The 19,309-nt window shown below is 36.3% G+C and overlaps 1 protein-coding gene across 1 annotated transcript in view; it reads right to left on the bottom strand.

Annotated features, from left to right (window-relative positions):
• Nucleotides 1–19,309, bottom strand: part of LOC117676697 (disintegrin and metalloproteinase domain-containing protein 9-like) — a 32,673-nt gene that overhangs the window by 12,824 nt on the left and 540 nt on the right. Inside the window, exons 2-14 of the mRNA XM_034436388.3 lie at nucleotides 18,432–18,529; nucleotides 16,487–16,563; nucleotides 14,738–14,816; nucleotides 12,553–12,629; nucleotides 11,238–11,439; nucleotides 10,630–10,695; nucleotides 10,242–10,310; nucleotides 8,497–8,669; nucleotides 7,450–7,534; nucleotides 6,255–6,376; nucleotides 3,615–3,786; nucleotides 2,738–2,827; nucleotides 978–1,173 (exon numbers count right to left, since the gene is read on the bottom strand). Of these exons, the coding sequence (XP_034292279.2) occupies nucleotides 978–1,173; nucleotides 2,738–2,827; nucleotides 3,615–3,786; nucleotides 6,255–6,376; nucleotides 7,450–7,534; nucleotides 8,497–8,669; nucleotides 10,242–10,310; nucleotides 10,630–10,695; nucleotides 11,238–11,439; nucleotides 12,553–12,629; nucleotides 14,738–14,816; nucleotides 16,487–16,563; nucleotides 18,432–18,529 (1,506 nt within the window). The remainder of the gene's footprint in view (nucleotides 1–977; nucleotides 1,174–2,737; nucleotides 2,828–3,614; nucleotides 3,787–6,254; nucleotides 6,377–7,449; nucleotides 7,535–8,496; nucleotides 8,670–10,241; nucleotides 10,311–10,629; nucleotides 10,696–11,237; nucleotides 11,440–12,552; nucleotides 12,630–14,737; nucleotides 14,817–16,486; nucleotides 16,564–18,431; nucleotides 18,530–19,309) is intronic.

Genomic DNA, 19,309 nt, shown 5'->3' with positions numbered 1-19,309 from the left:
TATTTAAGATAGACAGGTAGAAAATAGGCAGAATGCACCCAGGAACATAAACTGGCAAGCAGAAGACATGACAAAAATTCTTTAATCTCTCAACACAGAAAAACTCAACCGGGAAATGGCGTCATTTTAGATCAAGCCAAATTCAAAAATTCCTGGACGCTTGGCATTCTGAGCACATATAGAAACAACCTCATCTATGAACCACAAGTAGTTCTTGACGTAGGACCACAATGGAACCCAAAAGTTTTGTTGCTAAGGGAGATAGTTGTTAAGTGAATTTTGCCCTATTTTACAACCTTTCCTGTCATTACTGTTAAGTGAATTTGGCTTCCCCATTGACTTTTACTTTTCGGAAAGATCGCAAAAGATAAACACATGTCCTCAGGAAACTGCAACCATGAACAAATTGCCAACCATTCAAATTTTGATCACGTGACCATGGTCATAAGTGTAAAAAACGGTCTTAAGTCACTTTTTTCAGTGCAGTTGTAACTTTGAACGGTCATTAAATGAATAGTTGTAGTTGAGGACTACCTATATTTAAATGACTTAACTAAAAATTAAGGAAGGAAGCCAAAATCCTGTCTAGCAACCAACACCCAAACAAGCAGGAAACAACACCAGATAAACAATGGGGGAAGAATGATATCCTAACTAAGAAACCATCAAGAAAGTAACCACACCCCAACCAAGACTGACAGGGCAAGCCACTATATATAAACAACTAGCAATCCTCACTCTCCCACATACTGATGATATTATTTAGTCTGGTGACAAAACATCTATAGGAAAGCAACCAAGCTTGTAACAGAAGAATCCAAACAGATCAACCCCAAATTACATATATTCTTTACTATTGGAATAAAAAAAATCATTTCTAAATAATAATCATCTACATTCCAATACATAAATATTTTCTACAGAACACCTGCCAGCTTATTATCGGTTCTATCGATCACAAATGATTCAAACCATACCTTTTCCAAAGAGGGATTCACACTGAGAATTGTAACTCTCACAAATTCCACTGTAACAGTAATCTTTCATATTATTACATGGGTAGCCATCCATGACATACACATCTTCCGGACAGTCATAATAGGTCCCATTGCAATATTCAGGGAGATCACAGGTATTTGATTTTGGTCGACACTCCACTCCTGCTACCTTGAACTTGAAAACAGAATTTTATTGGTTTTATTGGTTTCTAATTGTAACACACTGACAGCATTCATATGCCTTTAATGGTAGGGGAGAAGGAGAAAGAGATTTGTGAAAAAGAAAGAGAGGTTGGAATCGTTCCTGGGCCAAACTACTGGAACGGTATGCCAGTGATCATATTACTAATTGTTCAGAAAAACCAAACCAAACCTGCAAGATATAATTCTCTTTCAGTCGTACTCTTTATCATATTACACAGAACAACCAACATTTATTGCCTGTATGAGCACAGCCAGATGAAATGCAAATGTACCAGTCCTTGAGCAAGCAGAATTAGACTATCCTCATTGCTGATCTGTATGGTACCTCAGTACCAAAGTCAGCTGGTGCAATCATCCTTACTTGAATATGGGACAGCAACTGGTGGATTTCTCCAGCTTAATTTTCTCTCCCATTTACCAGCTTAATCTTCCTACATGATTATGGATGAACGAGTGGCACGATAGAACTACTATAAAGGATTGTTATGAAGAAGGATAGATGTCTTCTTGAGTTTTGGGAGAAAGGTGGGATATAAATAAATAAGTGAATTAATTAATTCAGACCACAGAATTACAACTAGAGTAGGGGACCTGGAAGATAAAGTCACAGTCCAAGAAGCAAGTAGGATAGATACAGTTAGAGAGAGATAGAGACATATAGATAAATTTTCATATATCTAGCTGCAGGATTTTTCAAGTCTGATCATTCCTTTTCTCCATTCTCTCCCTCTCTCCATCTTTCTCCTTCTGAGAATGTAAATAATTTATTGGAAAACTAGAATGTATGTATGTATGTATGTATGTATGTATGTATGCATGCATGCATGCATGCATTTAAATGGAACTTTTCATTAGAATAGACCTGAAGCAGTCAGGTAATTTTTATTTAATTTCTCAGCTCAATCAAGTGACTCTGGGCAGCAACTAATCCTTGTTATGTGACATACACACATACACAGGTCTAAGAAAATGCATTTGTCTTCTCTGGAATTGTCTATTTTTTGCATTCTTTTGCCATCAAATATTATTGGAGCTTCAGATAGATCTTAGTGATACATACAATATAAGGAATTTGAACCAGTGGTGGGTTGCTACCGGTTCGCACTGGATTAGGCGAACCGGTAGCGGTGGCGGGAGGCTCCGCCCACCTGCCTGGACGCTTTTGTGCACGCGCACACGAGCAAACCAGTAGCAATAGGATTTAGAACTTGTCCCTGATTTGAACGAATAAATACTAAAGTTTGGTGCTCCTTCATTTGTTGTATTTAAAAGGTCAACCCATATGTGATATGCCACACAATAGAAGACCCATCCTTTTTACATGAATTGAAGTAATAAGGCTTTGATAGTGTAAACACAGATGCCATCATGACAATGAATTCAAAACAAACATACCTTAAGAAAAATATATTAACTTTGCAATTCTATGTATATTTAAATATTGGGGTACACCTGCTGAACATAATGGGGTTTAATATAAAACATACAAGCACGGGATTGTACTCCACATCTACACAAAGGAGAATCTATTTTACCTGACACTTTTCACAGCACAATCCTTCAGCACATGTTGACCCACGTGTTAGTTTGCAGCTGGCAGCATCACAACAGGGATTGGTACATTCCTGTTAAGAAAATGACTTTGGTTGTATAGTCCATGATCAACTGTTGAAGAAAACTTCCACTGGACTCAGTAAATTCAATATCCTCGTCACTGGGATGTGACTAAAAGAGTTTTATGAAATATTCCCACAGAACTTTGCTTTTTAATTGAAGCATTCTTTTTTAAAAAGCGCCCATTTATAATCATATAGTCAAATCAAGGTTTTATAAAAACCTAAAAAAACGTGCTTGATGGTGAGGAACCTTCTTTTTCTAATGTGATTACTGCAAAATTTTACTAAGGAAAGATTTGACAGAGAAAAGAAAACTTCATGGACACATGGCACAAATCAGTGGCATTTTCCATGTTCATCACCATGAGCGAGGCCAAACAAGACAGAAACTTTTTTGTCAATCTACAGTACTCTTATTTTCAAAAACTGCATTGTTGTTGCATTAGGTCAGTATCAAGGTAGCACTGAGGAGCAAAATACAGCAATGAGCATTATATTACTTCACTTTCAATGCCATAAAACTGTGATGGGGCATAAATGCAACATCTATCTATGCCTCCTTAAAGCAACTGTATCTTTTCCTGGTTTCTAAAAATGATGGGTATGTGGATCCAGAAAAAGACACAGCTGTGCTAAGGCATTCCAGAAAAATCCTTGTAGGGTTAGCCCTAACCCTAACCCTCACGTAGCATTTTAGAACAGAATCTGGAATGTTGCATAGCTGTAGCATTGGTGTTTGTGTGTCTGTATAATTCTAGCATATCAATATTTTAAAATATAAATACAAATTACCTACTTTTGGAGTGCCACAATCACATTCTTCATTCCTATCCACAATGTTATTGCCACACATGGGTTCTGTAAAGATATCGCTCGGCTTGGGAGAATTTCTGAGACAGCTTCCTCCACCTTTCAGGATAAGTTGCTCAAAATCATTAGCACTGCAGCTGCTGAAGTTCCTGGACCCACTAGAAAGAACAATTTTTTCCAGGATATCGAGTAATATATTTCCCATTTTGTGCCTAAATTTTAATGAGTTTACAATTCTACAATTATACTAGACTTCATTGTAACACTAAATCAATGCCCCCCCCCCATCAAAATAAATCTGTCTCTGACTGAGAGATACATGATCTTGTGAGCCAGAAACTGGTCAATTGTTGAAATGGGGAAGTATACAAAAACTGAACTCTAATAGACTTGTCATAATTGAAAAAAGAAAACTTCAAGTCTGCACCCCAGCCAATCTAGAAAAAGCTAACAAGTCCAATTGTCTACACCCAGATGATCCCATGATTTTCCTTAAAATGTTAGGCCAGCTTCATAACTTGCAAAATGTGTCTCAGATAGATGAGTCATAATGAAAGCTATGACTTCATTTTTTCCTCTGGCACCATTTCTTATACATGACTTGGCACCATGAATGTGTAAACTAAACTCAGCATCCATTAAGGGTGGGGTATCTCCATCCATTATTTCTCTGTACTCTCTAGGGCAGGGATGGGCAATTGTGGCTCTTTTACAACCTGTGGATTTCAACTCTCAGAATTCCTGAGACAGTCAAGCTGTTTCAGGAATTCTGGGAGTTGAAGTCCACAGGTTGTAAAAGAGCCACAATTGCCCACCCCTGCTCTAGGGTAAAGATTCAGACTATGATTGTTTTCTGTCATTCAGAAGCTTTGTCTCAGTTCAAGATTTTTAAGTGAATTGTTCCACATGGAATTTGTTACTTAGGTCTATCCTAATTTATCCACTTCTACCCAATTCATTCTCCAGAGAAACAGCAGTTTGTTGTTTCCTCTTGAACCATTTAAGAAAAGTTTAAGGAGTCCTGAAATTGTTTTGTTTTCTTTTGATCGATGTAACTGGCCCTATAGGCTCCATGGAATTTGACAAGTATTTTGGATGCTTATAGTCCTTGTCAAAGTCTTTACCTTCTTCAGGAATGAAAATAGCTTATAAATATAATGATTATTAGCATGTACACATAGTCCTCAACTTATAACCATTTGTTTGGTGACCGTTCAAAGTTACAACGGCACTAAAAAAAGTGACTTATGACCATTTTTCACAGTTATGACCACTGCAGCATCCTCATAGTCACGTGATCAAAATTCAGATACTTGGCAACTGACTCATATTTATGACGGTTGCAGTATTCCTGGAGTCATGTGATTATCTTTTCTAACCTTCCAACAAGGAAAGTCAAAAGGAAAACCAGATTCACTTAACAACTGAGTTACTAACTTAACAACTGTGGTGATTTACTTAACAATTGAGGCAAGCAAGGTTGTAAAATGAGGGAAAAGTCACTTAACAACTGTTTCGCTTAGCAACAGAAATTCTGGGTTCAATAGTGGTCATAAGTTGAGGACTACCTATAATGCTAATCAACCCGACAAATATCTGGGTTTCTGTGAACCCTTTGGGCAGCACCCCTTTTGCATGTCTTTGTTAGATTAATATTCCAACTTTACTGCAAGAGCTTAAAGCATGGGTGTCAAACTCGCAGCGTCACATAATTCTCCTGATGTTTTTCCCCTTCACAGAGCTGGGATGAGCGTGGCCTGCACATGATGCATCCGGCCCGCAGCCGCCAGTTTGACACCCCTGGCTTAAAATGTCATATGTATCATTCCCTTCTCCAATTTTATCCCACAACAACTGCTTTGTGAAGACACTGGACTGACAGAAACCAGATCAAATTACTAAGGAAGTTTTATGAATGTGCTTTGACTTGACCCCAAGTCTCTTCAGTTACAGTCCAAGACCTTAACCTTGTACCACATCAGATCTAGGATAGGTAATTATCTGTGTTTTTTAATTTTCCTTTTTATTTAAAAGATAATAATTTCTGTATTCTACTCCAAACATTGTTCAGTCCTATTATATCTCTATTTTAAGTTTTCTCCATCCCTTGTATTTTTCCTGTGTCCTCTATTCAACATCTGACTTTGTTTCCTTGCCTCTTCCTTTCTCTACTAATGTAGCTAAATCTCGATCACCTGGGTTTAACTAACCAACTTTTACATTAAATGAAAGCTGTATATAAATAGATTCCAAAAATAAATCATATAATTTTAGCCTTCATCGGTTTCTGTTCATTAAATTTAGCATAACTGAAAACATAAACATCCTGTCTTTAATGTGACTCTAGACTTAAAAATAGTTTCAAGAACAAAGATTTCATGTTCTCATCAGGTATATGTGCCTACTTTTAAATGCACAAGTATCTGCGATTGAGAACATATGATAGTATTAAAATATTACTGAAAATATCCTACTAACACTGTATCTCCATTGGATTGCAATGCTTGATTCTAAACTCTCTAATTGATCAAACACCAACAAAGATTTGGCATATTAAACTTAATATACAGTATAATTAAAAAAAACAAACATATATATAAAAATAATGTTAAGCAAATGTTCTTACTTATCTGAACTGTGCATTATATAGGTATTTGGACATCTATCATCATCATGATTCATACCGAGATTATGTCCCAACTCATGTGCAACCACTGTAGCATGACTTATGGGAGAGTCATGATCGAACTGGCAGAAATATTAGCATTGTTAGCACAGGAATGGGGTGGGAGATGATTCTTTTTTTTAAACAAGAAAAACAGCAACAATGGAGAATAGAAAACAACAGCTGAGCTAGACAAATCAAAGTCTATTTCATTGGTCATTTTATTTCCCACTTTGAACTCCAAATTCTGATGGGAAGAAGTCCACAATTAGGAGATGACCACAATGTTACCGTGTTTCCCTGAAAATAAGATCCTATCTTTTTTTGAATCCCGAAATAAGTGCTTGGCCTTATTTTCAGGGATGTCTTATTATTTTGGGGCGCGTGGAGCAAGAGAGGGCTCCTCTTGCTGTCTTACCTGATTTCCAGCTCTGTCTCCCTAACCCTAACCAGAGGAAATGGCGGGGACTGGCTGCACATGCATTTAAATATTTTCGGGGAAGGCTTATTTTCGGGGGGAGGGGTTATTTTAGCGCATGTGCTCAAAAGCCCAATTTGACTTATTATCAGGGATGTCTTATTTTAGGAGAAACAGGGTAGTTGCAGAATTCCATTCCAGCTCAGTTTTGGCACAGCATACTATCACTAAGACTCTCTTTTAAGAACATCTCAACAGGTGGCAATTATGACAGTTCATGGTAATGAATTGCATAGTTATGAAATTTTGAAAAACTTTCTTTTCCTACTCTTAATTAGACCACCCATTTTTTTAAAAAAAAAATCTGTTTTAATTTTCTACCTATCATATACAATTTTATAAAACTCAGTCATATTGTCTCTTATCAGCTTTTTGTTTATCATAAAAAGCCTTATTATTTTAAGCTTTTGCTGTAGGATAACTGCCTTCACTCTGATTTGGGTTACTTTTCTATGTTCCCGGTTGCTAGTATTATACTTTGTAGGTGTTCAGAATGACTTTGTCAATGGGTTAGTGGTCAACACCAGTATAGGCTTCTGTCAAGTGCTTCTGCTTTCCACAGAAATCTAAACTCAACGTTGAATGTTCAAAATCCTGACACAATGTAATGTAACAGATGAAAATGTTCTCTATGCAAAAGATTCTATGTTTACAACTGAAACGGGATATTATACTTACCGTAGTAATAGACCCTGAGTGATCTACACTACAGACTGTGCCAACAAAAGCCATTCCAACTGTTGAACCAAATGGCCTTCTCCTTCTGAAATTCAGGAACAAATTAAAGGGGGAGATGGGTTGAGATGCCTCTCCAGACTGAATAATGTACACATTTCCTTTATTTATAAATATTTTGGTACACACACACACACACACACAGAGAGAGAGAGAGAGAGAGAGAGTGTCTCCCTTACTACAGCACCTTTTCAGATGCTGTAATATTTTAACATTCTGAAAAAAAGTTATTGAATTGGATTTGACCCTCAGCCCATTATTGAATTGACATTGGACCCTCGGCCCATTATTTGATTTTAAGACAGATATAATGTCTTTGGCAGACTGAATATCTTGTCTTTTATGTTAATAGCAGACAGATATAATTATCCATATTGTATCTTTCCCCATGTTAGATTAATCCTATGATAATTAATGATAATAATAATAATCCTATGATAATAGTTAATGATAATTTAATTAATCTATTGCTATATGCTATAATAGTGTAAAATATACTATGCTCAAAAATTTAAAAATAAACTTGAAACATATTTTGGGTTATTTTCTAATAGCAAAGAAAATATATTTTTTCTTAGGCAATTAGCAGCAAAAATTATTTTTAAATTCTTGCCAATCCCCACAAACAATCCCTGCAAACATAAAACAAGCATATCCACAAAAATCTTTCCCTAAATGATACTGGGATAAATATTTCTAAAATTACTAGAATATTACAACTGTAGAATTTTCACTTTGTTCTCAACATTCCAATATATCTGTATCAGGGGTGGGTTTTCTACTTACCTTTACTACTGGTTCGCAACAGGGCCAAGCGCATGCACTCGCTTCACTCACGCGCACTTCTGCACATGCGCAGAAGCTTCCTGATAATATCAGGGTCAGTGGGCAGAGCCTCCTGCCAGTTTTACTACCGGTTCTATAGAACCGGTCCGAACTGGGGGCAACCCACCACTGTTCTGTATGTATAATATAAAGAAAAATCCTTACATGATGAGATGACCAATATCATTTCTTGATCTCGTAATAAGATTTGTTTTCCTCCAAGTCACAAATCTGCCCAACACGTCTCCAGCTGAATCACCACCCACCTCTATCTGGTTTCCATTTGTCCATATTTCCAATCCAATTAGGACAACTTGTATGTTTAAGGGATGGAACATCTGTAAATATACAATTTATTGCTATTATATAGATTTCAGTAAATTTAGATAATTTCTTCTAAATTGTCCCATCTCTGATTCCATCTCTGATACCCTCTAAGCTGGTGGGAAATATGCCATGCAAAAAAGTATATCTAGTTAGCCAATGAATGTGAATCAGCACACTAACTATGTTTACATATTGGACTCATAGTCCATTTTACCTATGAGTTAAAAAGCAAACCATAATTGACATAATGCACTACCAAAAGGCATAGTTTACAAGTTTCAAGGTTGAGATTTGAAAACCTGGTTACTTAAGGATATTGTCTTTGTTTGAACAGATTCCACAGCATGCAGAAATATGCACCCACCGAGGCTTTGTGGTAGGTAATTCCTGCTAACGTGTACAAATCCTTCTTCAAAATTATCACTCATAATATGAATTATGCTGCATATGTGTTGAACAGCTATAGTCATTTCAAGGAAAAGCAAAAGAATTAATGTAATAAACAAACATTTTAATCCAAAAGTTCCTGTCTCCCAAAATTTACTAGTTATGCTCTCACAAACTATTTGTGATAACAAAGGGGTAAGGTTCATAGCAGGAGGAATCTTTGTACAACCATGAAAGGCGAGCTAGAAAAATCTTCCTACAACAGACTAATTTGTATAAGAATTGCATGACTTCAAGAAAAAGGATTGCCTAAGAAAGCAAAGCCTGATCTCTGGAATGGGATTCTAATACTTATAGGAAAGGTTTATCCATCATTATCCAATTATGCAGGAAAGGAAGGTGACATTTTATAAGCTGTTGAGGTGAACTTCTCCCGATAAGCTACTACTCTCCATATATATTAAAAAAAATTATAAACACTGTTTCCCTAATTGTTCAAATAATTGTTTTACATGCTGTGTTTTTCCTAATACTGGGGGAAATGGCAGTCACACAGACCAGAAAAGATTTAGGTTGTAAATCCCAATCAGTTCAGGAAATAAGATCATTTGCTCTTCAACTTGTTTCTCTGTGTAAGCAAGATTAAAAAATGATAATAAAATAAATACCTAGAACTTAGCCTGATTTTATTTATTTATAAAAAAGTTTGTGCTGCCTATTGAAACAACTCTTAACACTTAATTACATATTATTGACATGTAATTTTTACATAAAAAGAAATATTATAAAAATGCTACAAGCAATATTAAATATAAATATTAAAATTCTAAGGACAGCAGTAGGTTTTAAGTTTTGTTCTGAAGAATAACAAGAAAGGCCCTGGCACAATTCATATATATATGTAGATTCCTTTAATAGATCACAATCTCATTCTTACAAATACATTTGCTTTTGTCTGGTATATGTATTTCATGAAGTTAACAGCAACAAAGCCTATCTATAAATGGAATTATGTTACATAAATAGTATCTAATTTTTGCAGCATCAGAATGTAAAAGTAACTTCTGTACCTTGGGTTTGGTTTTTTTAAAACCTATGTTGTGATCAGCTTCAATTATGGAAATTACATTATTGTTCTATTTTTATTTTCTCTTAAAAAGTGACATAACAAATGAATAACAAATATGCTGACTTACCCCATCTACATAATTAATCAATTCAACTGTTTCTTTCTGTACAGCTTCAATAGTTCTTTTGAATAAATACTAAAATAATTAAAGAAAGAAGACATTCTAATCAGGAAAGGCAATTAGGAAATTTTTAAAATCCCATAGCAACATTGATCCACCAAAAAAATCTAAAATCTAAAATTAGGTAATACTGTACTTTCATATGGACCAACCAATTTAACACAACTTAAGTATCATTAAATTAAGGCCATTAGTCATCTATTTATCTCTTGCTTAGGGCGAAACTCAACTTTTTGTCCTGGCAGAAATAAAAACTTATTACTGTGTTCATATCAGCAATGGACTGACAGAGAAATTCTGAATATGATACCAGGAAGTATTATAGAGAAATTACCCTGTTGTTATCAACAACCATATAGAGTTCGACGTATCGTTTCTCTGGCAGCACAGTTCTTCTTTTCTGTAAAATTGAAAACAGACCCCAATCACATAGCTGTTTTATTTGGAATTAGTTCAAAATTATAGTTCAAAAGTTAAGTAAAAAGTTAACATCAGGCATTTAAACCCAATTCATGATGTGAATTGTTTCAGACAACTATTGTTGTCTGAAAATAACCAATCTCATTTAGATCGGTCAAACAATTATTTTCAAAATCAAATCAAATCAAATCAAACTTCCTTGTTTGCTTCTAGTATTTCAATTCAAACTGGATTTGGGATCAAACAGTGAGGCAGCAGTACATTTTCCCCTTTTTGTCAGAGAATTATCTGAATTTGACTTCAGGTGTAGTAACTCAAGATACAGAATTTTAAATTATTATTTTATCTTTGTTTCCCACCTCCTTTCCAAGCATTATTTAATTTCAGAAAGAAATAACATGAGGAAAAATGTCCTTGGTGTGAAGTAAATAAATTGCTAAAAGCAAAAGAGCTGTGGCTAAAATCTAGAACACATAGATTAAAGCATGCAATATTTGAAAAAGAAGATAAAAATATGTTTACCCTTCGAAGTGTATCCTTACTGAAAGGATAATGAGATATATTAGTGTATTTCAAAATATGTTCATGATACTGGTCATCATTTTGTACACCACAGGAAAAAGGTTCATGAGATTTATCTAATACATAAAAAAAGTGTTCAAATTTATTTGATCCCTTAACTGGCTCCATGCCATATTGCTTGTCACCAATATAGAGGATTCCCCTAAAAAGGACAAGAAAAGTTATTTAATCAAAGGCCAGCTATATAAACAAAAATAACTCTAAATAAGTATACAACATAGCAATATCACAGTACAAATCTATTAGTTTCTCAATAAGGAAATAAAATGATAAAAGCAGAAACTTTTGCGCACATGGAGAAGCATTTTCATGACGTCAGGGTCAGAGGGCGGGGCCTCCCGCCAGTTTTACTACCAGTTCTATAGAACCGGTGCGAACCAGGGGCAACTCATCACTGATCAGGGTTGTGCCTGACCTCAAGGGGCTGGGCTGGGTGTGGCCAGGGTGGGCGTGGCCAGCTCGATATCACTCATGTCAGGGGCACCTGTGGTGGTCCAAGTGTTCTGCCAGTGAAAACTGGTTCCTGAGCTCCATTTCTGACTGCAACTGCCTCCTGCAACCCTCTGCCAGTGAAAATGGAGCTCGTGAGGGCCACACGTGTCCCTCCCGAGCTCTGTTTTTGCTGACAGAGGCACCGCGGGCCTGTCCTTCGCTGTTTCCCAGGCAGCTCCATGGGCCACATCTAGGCACCCCATGGGCCGGATCCAGCCCACAGACCTTGAGTTTGACACCCCTGCACTATCATAACAATTCCTTATTCTCCAAACAGTCCATGATAGCAAAATGAAGATGTTGTTGTATCTACTATGGTTGTGGAATGGGACAATCCTCAGCTTTTCCAACCCTTTTAATCTATGATTAAATGAAAGAATAAAAAGAATAGAGGAGAGTGGGATCTTAGTTATCTAGTTATCTCATTTTGCATTCCAGTGTTAAAGAATGAGACAGACAAAACATTTAGTTTTGGGTACTACTAGAGGAATTAAAATAAGTTCCCCTTATTTGAGTGAAAGCTCAGAAGCAAAGATTGGATGAAACAAGATACAAAACAACAGAGTAGGTTCAGCTATACCACAGCTGAGTCAGAAATGTCTCAGCAAAACTCTTCAAAACAAGTTATATTTGTGGGAATCTCGACTGCAGAGTTGACTTCAAATTAGCACAGAATATGAAAGCGCCCCAGGCCTCACTTTCCTCTGTTGCATTGAAAACTACTTGTCTGCAAGTACTGACAAAAAGAAAAGAAGGATTATACCTAAGGCCATCACAGGTACTGAGAGCAAGCAGAGAATCTGGAACGCCTTCAACATTTCCACGGTAGTAACAGTGGGTCTGAAATCAGATAGTTAACAGCAGTTTTCATAAGGCAAACAGCAGATCCAATTTATTATCTAATGGAAATAAGGATGCCATACAGGTAGCCCTCAACCTATGAACACCATTGGGACTGTAATTCTGTTATTAAACAAGATGATTGTTAAGTAAGCCATGTCCAATTCTACAATCTTTTTTTCCCATCGTTGTTAAATAAATCAATGCAGTTGTTAAATGAATTGTGCAGTTGTTAAGCAAATCTGCTTCCCCCATTCACTTTGCTTGCTGGGAAGGTCACAAATGGAGGTCATGTGACCACAGGACACCAAAACCATCGTAAAATACATGCTGGTTGCCAAGTGCCAAATTTTAATCATGCTGCCATAGTTATAAGAGCAAGGACTACTTATAAACTACTTTTTTCCCGTGTCACTGTAACAGTTGCTAAATGAACAGTTGTAAGCCAAGGACTATCTGTATTCACTCAGTTCCTAAGGCATGTGTAATACAATTCTGTGGATTGTAATGCAGGTAATGTTTATCGTGCTATCTTAAAATGATCTGTAACATGACCAAAGTCAACAGACCTACAACAGTAATAGAACAATACAGAGTTGTTTTCATTTCCTGCTTCTCTTCTTGCCAAGCATCACTTGAAAACAGAGATTCCATGCAGGTACTTACACCCAGCGAAAGGAAAGATGTAAAAGGAAAAATGATAAATCTCCACAACATGCTTACCATGGAGGCACCGAGGGCAATGAGTTGATCTGGGGCTCAAAAGAAGTGAATTGTACAGTATTTTTTAGATTCATGATATCTATCCCTCCCATGCCCAATAGGAAGAATATTCTGGGGATGCTATTTTCTGTGGGAGTCCTAGAACATCAGTCAGAAATATTTGCAACTCAAATTCACAGGCAAGTTCAGACTGAGTAATAAAGTTTCTTATAAAATTGGTTATTAGTTGTATGATAAAAATGCTGCTAGTAAAAGAATATAGTTCCCTAAGATATATTGTTTAACTTCCCAGACTATTAATCATCATGGCAAAGGAGGAAATACAGTGTATTCCAAGAACCAAATACGACAAAATAGCCTTGGCACAGAAAAGTGGTTTTCTGCAATTAAATGATCTTTTTCTCGTGTTTCACACATGCTAGAATACAATTTACACCATATCCAGCTAGAAGGACCATTGGAAAAGGTTTTGTACAACTCAGAGCCTTATTTTTTCATTTATTTTTTTACCTTTCCTTCAGGAACTCAAGAAGGCGTATTTGTCACTGTTCATGCCCCTCATTTATCAAAACAGATGGATCAGCAGTTAGCTCCCAGCGACTGGTAAGATCCCACAGAGTTGGTCTCCTCCGGGTCCTGTCAGCTAAACAATGCCGGCTGGCGGGCTCGCAGGGGAGGGCCTTCTCTGTGGCTGCCCCAGCTCTCTGGAACCAATTATCTCCTGAGATCCGGACTACCCCCACCCTATTGGCCTTCCGGAAAGCAGTGAAGACCTGGCTTTTCCGGCAGGCCTGGGGCCGTTGATCTCACTGTTGCAAACTTGTAAGATCCGGCCATGAATGATGTGCATGGGCTTTTAATATTTTGAAAATGTTTTCATAATATTTTTAATAATTTTCTATGTTCATTGTCGCATTACTTTTGTTGTAAGCCGCCCAGAGTCCCTTGGGAGTTGGGCGGCATAGAAATGTGATAAATTAAATTAAATTAAATTAAATTAAATTAAATTAAAAATGCTGAGCTTGTCAGCTGGAAAGCTGACAGCCTGGGTTCAGGACCCAAGCGCTGTGGGACAGGATGTGTTCTTGTTACTTGCTCTAGTTTCTGCCAATTTAGCAGTTTAAAAGCATGTAAATGCAAGTAGATAAATAGGTAACACTTCAGTAGGAAGGTAACAACATTCTGTGTGTCTCGGTGCACAGTATATTTGTGCTGGTCACATGACCACAGAAGTGTCTTTGGACAACACTGGCTCCCTCGGATAAGAAATGGAAATGAACACTGCCCCTTAGAGTTGGACACAACCAGACAGGGGAAACCTTCACCTTTACCTTTAATAATAAAAACTAGAATAAAAAGTTGGCTTCTTCACAGATACAACATACCTGAGTTTCCACAGGAGTACTCTCCAGCTTGCCCTCTTGGTTATAAGTATATATTGTGAACTTTTCCCCAAGAAGGTTTCTGCAACAAATTTCAATTCAATAGTACTTTAAGATGAAGGCTATTCATCAATGAATTATAACACTACAACACTTTAATACACTGGTCAAAGTTCATAATAAAATTTACCCACATACCAATATTTTACTGAAATATAAGCTGGATTTGATTTTTTAAAAAAAATATTAAGTAAACATTCAAGCATTTTTAAATATGGAAATCTAATCATTTTAAGCAATGGTAGTGCCATATCCTATTAATCCGTCATGTAATGTAATGTTACAATGTAATATTAAGCAATGAATTAATACAATAATGATTCATAATCATTAATAGTTAATTATTAATAATTATTATTCTAGTAATACAGGAAAGGAAGCATCCCATGTAGTTTAGCAAAGTTCTCAGTGGTCAGAATGTAATTCTATACTGTGATATCCTTCCATCATCTTAAGACTTTCCCTAGTTAATAGGAGGAACACCTTCATTCCCTAAATAAGACACCAGGAGTTCTCACTTTTATTGTGCAATTACCCTGTTCATCATTTAAAAGCCTGCCAATATTATCCTGCATTTATTACATTTTGATCTTTTTTCTATGACTATTTTCATAATTTATGTTTCGAGAGAAAATCAAGGTGGAAAAGAAGAAATAACTATGCAATGCCTTGGAGCTTAGTGCTAGATTAGCCCTGCAATATATTTGTGCCAAAATTAATTCTACAATAGTTATTGTGTAATAAACTTAAAATGCCAAGTATTTTGAGCGAGCAGCATTCCAGTAGGTATTGCCAAGATATTATATATCCTGAGTTACTCTCACAAGCTATTCCTGTGGCATGCTTGTTCAAGTCAGCCACTAAGCATGTCAGATTTCCTTACTGAAAGGAAACTAACCCAATTCAGTTAACCCCTTTTGCTGTTTTAAGTCACATTTAATCATCCCATTGATCCAGTTATGCATCTCATGTAAATAGAGCGATGAAGATGTTCCAATAGATATATATGATTTAAGGTAAGATTTTATGATTTAGATACAGATTTCTTGGTCTTTTGCTTTTCACACATATTACTTACGGGGTACTGATTGTTGTATAACTCTACTGTATTACAGTTACCAGATCCTAACTGACAATGTATTTATCAAGACACTATTAGCAAGTAATGTTTTAACTTGTCTCTCCTATTTTTTGTTTCTTATGCTTTGTCCTTAAATGTTCTGAAATGACAAGGAAGACTTGTATCATTTTCACTGTATGACCTAATGCTCCATTGAACTAAATCCAGTTCAGCTAGACTGGATTCCATAAGTCCCATCTGTTTCTCATCTGCAAAAGCCATCTGCATTTTACAAAACTTTTCATTCTGATAACATATGCTCATTAAACATAGGATCCACACCCAAAATATTTTCTTTCCTCAGGCACCTACAATAAAGTTATTTCAGCCCACAATCTAGCATAACTTCTCAGTACTTGTGAGATAAAGAATATTCTGGGTTTTTTTTTACTCAATATCTCATTCCTAATAGAATATTCTATCTGATCTCTGTGCTAGCAAATGAATTCTTTAAAGGGTTTCTTCTATTGTATTTTACTTTTCAAACTGCTTATTTTAGTGAAATTCTCATATCCCTCAAAAAAAAAGTTAAAATAAAATGGAAAAGAGATTCAGAACTGCATCTAACATACTTATTTTTCTTTAATTTCAGAATGTGTGTTCCATTTCCAGTTTGGATCAAGTAAGATAGCTGATCATCTAAGTGTTCCTGAAATATAATCAGAAAAATATATATACGTAAAGAGCATTTGACATGTACTTCACCAATTCTTTGAAATGGTGCTGTTGCTTACCAAAAAAACCCTTATGCTGGTACAGTTATGCTTACTTTTTAACCATAAAATAAATCAAACAGCGCAGTCCGGCTTGACATTTAGCATACTGTATGTTTTACTGTATCTTCTCCAACTTAGTTGCATCTAAAAACAAAATGTGTGTGTGTGTGTGTGTGTGTACACACACATACATATACATACTGTATGTATGTATACATGTATGTATGTATTTTGGAATTTAAAAGAGCCATAGTGGCGCAATCAGAATGCAGCACTGCAGGCTACTTCTGCTGACTGCCGGCAGTTTGATTCTCATCGGCTCAAGGCTGACTCAGAGTTCCATCCTTCCGAGGTCAGTAAAAAGGACCTAGATTGTAAACAGCTTAGAAAGGCTGTAAAGCACTGTGAAGTGGTATATAAGTCTAAGTGCTATTGCTATTGCTATTTATGTATGGTATAAACATACATGGCCTTACAACATGTATTAACATTTCACCTAGATTAAAAACATCGTAAAATATTAATTTTTTTAAAAAAATATACAGTATTTGGATACCAAAGTCTAGGCCATCTAACCATTGAAGCGCAGCATCGTTTATCTGGGGAAAAAAAGATACTAGACGGATATATGCCCTCTGATAACAGCTGGTCACAATGTGATCTACAGTTTGCTGTGAGACCCCACAGTCACACTGAAGGGAGGATGCTATGTCCCATTTATACTGTGAATCCCGGCAGATGCCAGATGAGGTGCAAATCCTATTCAAGTTACATATACATATGTAGACAGTTAGAAAGCCCCAATATAAATCTGCAATGCACATACAGACACATTACGCCAAGGTTGCAAATCTACATAGTGTAAATTATATTCTGACAATGTAGCTAAATTCACTGGATTTCTTGATGGACTAACATGGAGAATAGAATATGTTGCCACCTTTCCCCAGCATGTTTTGCAATAGCAATAGTGCTTTACAGCCCTTTCCTAAACGGTTTACAGGGTCAGCATATTGTCCTCCTTTTACTGACCTCAGAAGGCTGAGTCAACCTTGAGCGGTCAGGATCGAACTCCTGGCAGTTGAATGCAGAGTTAGCTTAATATTGAATGCAAATATTGCATTCTAACCACTGTGCCACTACGGTTCTTGATTCGATTGCAACAATGATGTTACTGTTGCAGTCAACGTACTCCATGGACTCTTGGCTTGTTCAGATTCCTCCCATTTCTTCTTGGGTACAAGGCTAGTTCTCTTTGACATCAGAGAGGTCCTAAGGATCTGCTGGATCCAATGTTTTCCAACTCCTAATCTCAAGGAGATTAATTTATATACATTCTAGACCTGCTATGAAGACATTTGTTCCGGAAAGATGGATGGATGGATGGATGGATGGAAGAAGGGAGGGAGGAAAGGGTTCTTTTCTTTTAATGGCAGTGTTATACTATCCAGACTTTATATATGTTGGAATATCTAGCACTGGAGTCCTCTAAACTGAATGATAGGACTGCTGTATCTGGCTAAAATGTTGATTTTAGTTGATGATTGATTGAAATGTTGATTAAAAAAATGATGAAATATGTGACAAAACATTTTCTTATTAATACTAATAGTGGCTCTGCAGTACCCTAAATTGTCTGGCAATAGCAACTAAATCAATATAGTGCTATTTCCTGGTTTTATTTAATTAGGATATAGATTGACCAACAATGCATGTCTTGTCTACTTATATACATTGTTAAATAATGTAGCATATTATCTGAGGAGCATCACAGGAATGAAAATAACAAATAGAAACAAACCTCATTAAAATGTGTCCAGCGCTTCTCCCTGTCTGTTAATCTTCTAGGAATTATAATCTCATATGTGGAATGCCTAGAGATCTGTTGAGTATGTCCACCTACAAATATTTTTTTTAAAGTTAGTATAGGGAGATTTTCCAATAACTTCTTAGTTTTATTAAGTACAATTATAAAGAATACAGAATTTAACTTTACAACATATTTATAATAACTAAGAGAATCCACAAATCAGAAACAAGGTAGTGACACTTTCTCAGACTAACAAATTTTATTAAAACCGGCACATCAGATTTGGAAAGCGGCTAAATTGATGTAGGACTGAAATTGGAAAGAGGCAGTCGATTCCCCAGAAATATCAATGATTTCCTTGCAGTATGGGGGAGACAATTCTTGCTTAAACAACAGAAGCATCTAGCTCTGGGCCTAGAAAGTCAACTCCATCTTCTCCACTTCCATTTATTTTACCTCTACACTTTGTGCATAAGCATGAAAAGTTCAAAGAAACCAATTCAGCAAAACCAGGGACAGTTTCTTGGACAGCTGAGAATTGCGGACAACTTGACAAGGAGAGGGAAAAAAATGGGTTTAAAGTGAGCAAATGAATAATCCAGCTAAAGAAAACCTGTGCGTAATTCAATCTCTCTCTCTTTCTCTCTCTTTTCAAACACCGAGGACACTATTTCATTTTGACAAATAGCCTTTTCACAGGGGCACCACGCTCAACTTTTTCTGTCATGCTCAGCATCATTACTCGTGACAGCAATGGGCATTTTAAAGAGGCAGAGAGCTCTCCCTCCCTTAACCCCTTATTAAACCTTTTCTCTGCACCTCGGTCTATATGGCCGTGTCGATTCTAAAAGTTCATCGGGAAACGAGAA

Source organism: Pantherophis guttatus, chromosome 6 (assembly GCF_059756535.1).
Source record: "Pantherophis guttatus breed Tessera chromosome 6, ASM5975653v1, whole genome shotgun sequence".
Lineage (NCBI taxonomy): Eukaryota > Metazoa > Chordata > Lepidosauria > Squamata > Colubridae > Pantherophis > Pantherophis guttatus.
Note: the sequence above shows the minus strand (reverse complement) of the source record. Positions and strands in the feature narration are given on the sequence as shown.